The sequence below is a fragment of the Setaria viridis genome, chromosome 4, assembly GCF_005286985.2.
Source record: "Setaria viridis chromosome 4, Setaria_viridis_v4.0, whole genome shotgun sequence".
NCBI classification, from domain to species: domain Eukaryota; kingdom Viridiplantae; phylum Streptophyta; class Magnoliopsida; order Poales; family Poaceae; genus Setaria; species Setaria viridis.
In genome coordinates this window covers 35,780,985-35,786,906 of record NC_048266.2, presented here as the reverse complement: position 1 = coordinate 35,786,906, position 5,922 = coordinate 35,780,985, and the positions used below count along the sequence as shown (strand labels likewise).

The window sequence follows — 5,922 nt, the reverse complement described above, 5'->3', positions numbered from 1 at the left end:
CTTTAGACGAGTGCATTACAAGCTTCATTGTTCATCCATCAGGCTCCTGTTTGACTCCACATTGCTTGTGAGCATAAGGGATAAGGGTCCTCATGGGTTCCCACCGACCAGGATAATGGTCGGTTCTGACAGGTGGGTCCACCCGACCATGCCATGCGGGCCAAGGTATGAAGATGCGTGGAGCACAACCTCGGAGGCTGGGCGAACGGATTCTGCCCGGATATCACGACATACTTGTTGTAGTCCGACTCAGATTACTTTCCATGTAACAACCGACTAGATCCTATCTGATTGTAACCCTAGGTCGTCAGCCTATATAAGACGGTTAGGGACGCCCCCTGAGGGTACCTCAACCCAACAGACCTCAACCCATCTGGACATCGACTCTTCGCGTCTCATACCAGTAATACAATCCACCAGAATACAGGACGTAGGGTATTACTCTTCAGAAGCCTGAACCTGTCTAAACCTTGCGTCTTTGTGTTACCATTCGAGTTCTTGATCTTGCGATCTCCTCCGCCTACAAATCTACCACCTGGGTAACACCTGGTGAACTGCCAGTCACTAAATCCGACAAAACGTTTTGCCTCTTTTATGCAGGCTGTTTTTAGGGGAGCATATTGGTTGCGATTTTGGGCTCTTCGGAAACTATATGTTCTGTTCAGCAAGTAAAGCGTTTGAGATTGTCGCTTTGGATATCTTTTCCAAAAATGGATGGAGAAGCAATAGTAGACTATGCTTTTTTTTATTTCCTTTATATATATATATATATATATATATATACATCTTTTCCTTTTTTCATGAGCTTTTGAACCGAGAATGCTGTAAACTTAGCTATGTGTGCGGGTCCAGAGGTCGGAAATATTTCTTTTTCGAAAAAAAATACCGATTCATTTCTTAAGCCCCACGCTCGATCCCCATGGTGGCCACCAATGCCTACGTTATCGTACATGTATGAGTTGGGCTGGTGGTGACGAGCCGATAGCATTGGTACGGAAAACTGCTGAGGTTAGTGCTCTCTGCCTTGATAGCACTCGAATGGGATTTCCACCCTGCCGGCCCCCTGGCTGGTCACACATCTGGCCTTCGCTTAGCACCGCACATTCACGGTCCCAACTCCTAAAAAAAATCTATACCATGGACCAACGCGTGGCATGGATGGGCCAAGGGCGGACACCTTGTCATCATTGGAGGTACCACACAGGCAATCCCGGGAGATCCTGGAGATGGTGCCGTGTATCTCTATCAGAAACCAGTTTTCTCAACGGATAAAGACCGTTCATAATAGAGAAAACCTGTTTGGAAAACAAATATCCGTCACCATCCTTGCTGGCAGCCACGAAAATACATGACCATCAGGAATATTGAAAGTTTATGGGTATGTACTACTGTATGGCCATGTGATGTGTCGTACGACCTTCCATCCTGGTGCTTTTACCCCAATTGATTTTGGATCCGGATTCTTTAGTCCCGGATAAAAAATGAGGCACCGAAGGCTACCGACGAAGGCCACCGATGTGAGGGGCTTTAATCCCGGTTGTAAAGACCAACCGGGACTAAAGACCAACCGGGACTAAAGCCACTTTAGTCCCGGTTGTAACGGCTAAAAAATCTAGCACCGACACCCCCCATTTGTTCCGGTTGGAAATTCTAATCGGGACAAAAGGGGAGCTTTCCACGCAGCCCCCCTCTCTCTCCACCTTTCTTACCATCTTCCAGGTAGCGCTCTCCTTCTCTCCACCTTATCTTCTTCTAGGCGCTTCCTCTACCGGTGCCTCCCCTCCTTCCTCTCCACCGGCTCCTCCCCTCCTCCCTCTTTGCGCTGCCGCCCCCTTCCCCCTCTGCTGCCCCTCCCCTTCCCCCTTTGCTCGCCCCTCACTGGCAGTGAGGAGCGACAGCGGGGTGAGGGCAGGGCAGTGGTGCGGCTGGGCGGCAGGCGGCCGGCGGGCGTGGGCGAAGGCGGGCGGCGGTGGACGGAGGCGGGCGGAGGTGGAGCGGATGCGTACGAGGGTGGGCGGAGGTGGGCGGCGACGGGCGGAGGCAGGCCGAGGCGGGTGGCGGCAGCGGAGGCGGGCGGTGGCGGGCGAGGGTAGAGCGGACGTGGGCGAAGGCGGGCGGAGGCGGGCGCCTCGCCCGCTGGCCTATTTTTTTATTTTTTTAAAACATTTTAGTCCCGGTTGGTAAAAGGGTCTTTAGTCCCGGGCTAAATGACCTCCCTTTTGTCTCGAATGATTAGTCCTGGTCGGATTTTCGGGATCTATGACCATATCCAACCGGGACTAAAGACGTGTTTTCCAGTAGTGTATGGGTTGCTAGAAGTCCAAATAAATGTTGTAAGAGTCTATATACCAACGCATATAATATATGTTGCAAGAAGTGGCGTTGCAAGGGTCTATTGCAACGTAGACTTATGCGTTGGTAAGCACTGCACATAAGCGTTGCAAAGTAGCAACGGATACAATTGGGATATAACAACGCTTACATAGTTACATGTGTAGCATGTTGTTATCTACGTTAGCACACGAGTACTGCATTTTTGTAAAACAATTTAGGCAAATTTGACTCTGTGACATCGACCTTTCGAATTAGTGAGAACACATCGCAAACTAGGAAATTGGTCAGATATTGGCCTACTAGCTGTTCTTCTGAGTGAACATTTCACATTCTTGAATGGAAAAATGACTTACTCTAAGAAAAAGACATCCACTTATTACGTTTCCAGCTTGGGAGAGCTTTTTGCTTTCTATTCCTTTAATCAAATATATACCCCTATAACCTTCTGATGTAATCCTTCCATTTGCTAACTAACCAAGTAACTAACTATACAAAAAAAAGAACTCTATAATTCTCAGCTATTACTTTTATTTTTTTCACTTTTCTTTGGGATCCCCTAAAGCTCAAGGCATGCCTTAAGTTTTTTTTTTTGCCAATGCTCTTTACTTTAGACAGTCTCTTAAATTAAGACATGATTTACATCCACTCTCCATCATATAAAAAGGTTTGATGCATTTGAAGAGGCAAAAGGGTGGCTCAGATGGTACAATCGAGATACGTGATATCCTATATGTCACATCATAAAAAAAATGAGTGGTCATCCTTAAAAAACATGCCATATTGAAAATTTTCCATTTTAAATGTATAACACTGAAAATTTTCAGAAACCGTCCATATTATTATTCCTTTTTGCTGAAAATATCAGAGCGCTGCGACCTCTTGCTTCGGGACGACAATAACAATACGAAAAAATGTCACTTTTGCAAGTGACCTTTCTTGACAATGACTACAAGTCGACGTCTACAATCTTGCCCGTCGCTACGTGACGTTGTTGCCTCGACGTCGCTGCTAATTCTCTCTGCTCGTGCGAATGTACACGTGAACGCACACAAGCAAGAATGACTGTGGCGCTGCTCCCATGTATTCTACTCCAACAATGGCGATACCTACTCGTCGCCGTTGCCCTTGCTCTCGTCTCCATCCTCCTCTCCTGGTCAAGGAGATCGAACAGATACACGTCAGCCGGCCTGCAGCTGCCGCCGGGTCCCCAGAAGCTCCCCCTCCTCGGCAACCTGCACCAGATTGGCGCACTGCCACACCGGAGCCTGTGGGCGCTAGCGAGGCAGCATGGCCCGGTAATGTTGCTGCGCCTGGGCTCCGTGCCGACGGTGGTGGTGTCGTCGCCGGAGGCGGCGAGGGAGGTGATGAGGACGCACGATGCGCATTGCTGCAGCCGGCCGGCCATGCCGGGGGCGCGGCGGCTCACGTACGGGTTTAAGGACGTCGCCTTCGCCCCCTATGGCGACCATGTTCGCGAGATGCGCAGGCTATTCATCCTCGAGTTGCAGAGCATGCGCCGCGTGAACGCTGCCTGGGACGCCAGGGAGGCCCAGGTATTGGGTTAATTTATGACAGTGAGGAAGCAAAACCTGTGAAGCTTCTGAAGTATTACCTACGTGTCTCAAACACTTGTTAGGTTGACAAGCTTGTTGAAAACCTGACCCATGCCGGGCCAAACCCGGTGAAGCTCGACGAGCACATCTTCAGCGCCGTGGACGGCATCATCGGCACGGTGGTGTTCGGGAAAATCTATGGCACGGAGCATTTCAAGATGCAGTTCCTGGACATGCTCAGTGAAGCGATGGACATGCTTGGCAGCTTCTCCGCCGAGGATTTCTTCCCCAACGCTGCTGGACGCCTCATCGACCGCCTGACGGGTCTCATCTCCCGTCGTGATAGGATATTCAGGAGGCTCGATGACTTCTTTGATGCAGTCATCAATCAGCACCTCAACCCCTCTTGCAACAAGCTTGATGACAAAAACTGCAGATCAGACCCAGTAGTGCAAGCGCTCGTTGAGCTATGGAAGGACAAGGGAAGTGTTGCTGTGCCTTTCACCCGTGACCATGTGAAGGCTATGCTCTTTGTAAGTCTGAGCTTTCAGTTAACAGTTATGTCTAAATGCATCACGATATTAATTGAGCTTGAGCTTTGTTGCCTTATGTCAAGACATGTAACTAGTAACACTTGGGAGGCATACCTAGAATCTCATATCAGTTACCAAATCCAAGTTATTTTGGTACCTCTTGACACATTTTCGAGGACAGTAAATTACTTCTGCCAGTTACAAAATTTGAGATTTTTGCTTCTTGATCTCCCAGGATACCTTTGTCGGCGGAATTAACACAAGCGCCGTTACCATGGTGTGGGCGATGTCAGAGATGGTCCAACACCCGAGGGTGCTGAAGAATGTACAGGACGAGATCAGAGCTGTAGTAGGAAGGAAACAGAGGGCTTCGCGTGATGATGTGTCCAAGCTCAAGAATCTGAAGATGGTTGTGAAGGAGATCCTCCGGCTGCACCCTCCTTTAACTCTGCTACTTCCAAGGGAGACCATCCAGCAAGTTAATATCACAGGCTATGATGTTCCGGCAAATACACGAATTATAGTGAACGCATGGGCAATCAGCAGGGACCATAACATTTGGAAAGATCCAGAGGAGTTCAATCCTGAGAGGTTCATAGGGTCAAATATAGACTTCAACGGTGCACATTTCGAGTTCATTCCATTCGGCTCAGGTCGCCGGATTTGCCCTGGGATGGCCATGGCTGTGAGTAACATGGAGTTCACATTGGCCAACCTGCTATACTGTTTTGATTGGGAACTCCCTGAGGGTGTGGCGAAGGAGGACATAAGCATGCAGGAGGCAGGGAGCCTAGCGTTCCAAAAGAAGGCACCGCTCATGTTGGTGCCAAGGAGGTACGAGACTAGTTATTGAACTAATGCACAACCAACAAAGGTAAAACTTACGAGGTTTGGTTGTCATTGTCTTTGTATCGAAGGAATTTAATATTAAGTCCTATATAACTTTATTGTATGTCAAAATATTGTATGTGTAATTTTTCTGTTTGTTGTTTTTTTGCTGAATTATATAATTAAAAAAGAACAAGAAGTTTTGCATCTGTGCCCAATGTATGATAATGTCACGCACGCAATGGAAAATGCAAAACTACACGTACATGTACATGTGACCACATGAATTATCTCAACCGTTGATTTCTCTGCATCCAACCGTTGATCCACTATCTACTCATGTACTTCTTACTTACCCATAATCCATCTCACCATTGATTCAAAAATGAATAGTTGGGATAGCTCGTGTGGTCACATGTATAAGTGAAAAATTCATTATCTACCCATGATCCATCTCACCATTGATTCAAAAATGAATGACTGGGATAGCTCATGTGGTCACATGTATAAGTGAAAAATTCATATCCCACACCCAATAGCTAACAGGTCACCTGGCCCGTTATGGCTGATTTTAATGTTACCGGAAGTCCATACATTAAACTTACATGTACAAATTTTGGGATTACAATAAAGATATATTTACATTAACAATAACCCATGAACTAATCCAAAAA

At 47.5% G+C, this 5,922-nt stretch overlaps 1 protein-coding gene across 1 annotated transcript; it reads left to right on the top strand.

The window, feature by feature from the left end:
- The first annotated feature begins 3,349 nt into the window (after positions 1–3,349).
- LOC117851590 (4-hydroxyphenylacetaldehyde oxime monooxygenase) lies at positions 3,350–5,457 on the top strand. Its single transcript, XM_034733429.2, has 3 exons — positions 3,350–3,887; positions 3,971–4,420; positions 4,656–5,457. The coding sequence occupies exons 1-3, from the start codon at positions 3,393–3,395 to the stop codon at positions 5,271–5,273; spliced, it is 1,563 nt and encodes a 520-aa protein (XP_034589320.1). The 5' UTR covers positions 3,350–3,392; the 3' UTR covers positions 5,274–5,457.
- The last annotated feature ends 465 nt before the right edge of the window (positions 5,458–5,922 follow it).

What these genes read in the sequence shown, in the direction of transcription:
- LOC117851590 (XM_034733429.2), top strand. Translation starts at nt 3,393, where the DNA reads ATGACTGTGGCGCTGCTCCCATGTATTCTACTCCAACAATGGCGATAC. An exon ending in GGGACGCCAGGGAGGCCCAG is followed by an intron (nt 3,888 to 3,970) that starts GTATTGGGTTAA and finishes AACACTTGTTAG; the next exon opens with GTTGACAAGCTTGTTGAAAA. An exon ending in ATGTGAAGGCTATGCTCTTT is followed by an intron (nt 4,421 to 4,655) that starts GTAAGTCTGAGC and finishes TTGATCTCCCAG; the next exon opens with GATACCTTTGTCGGCGGAAT.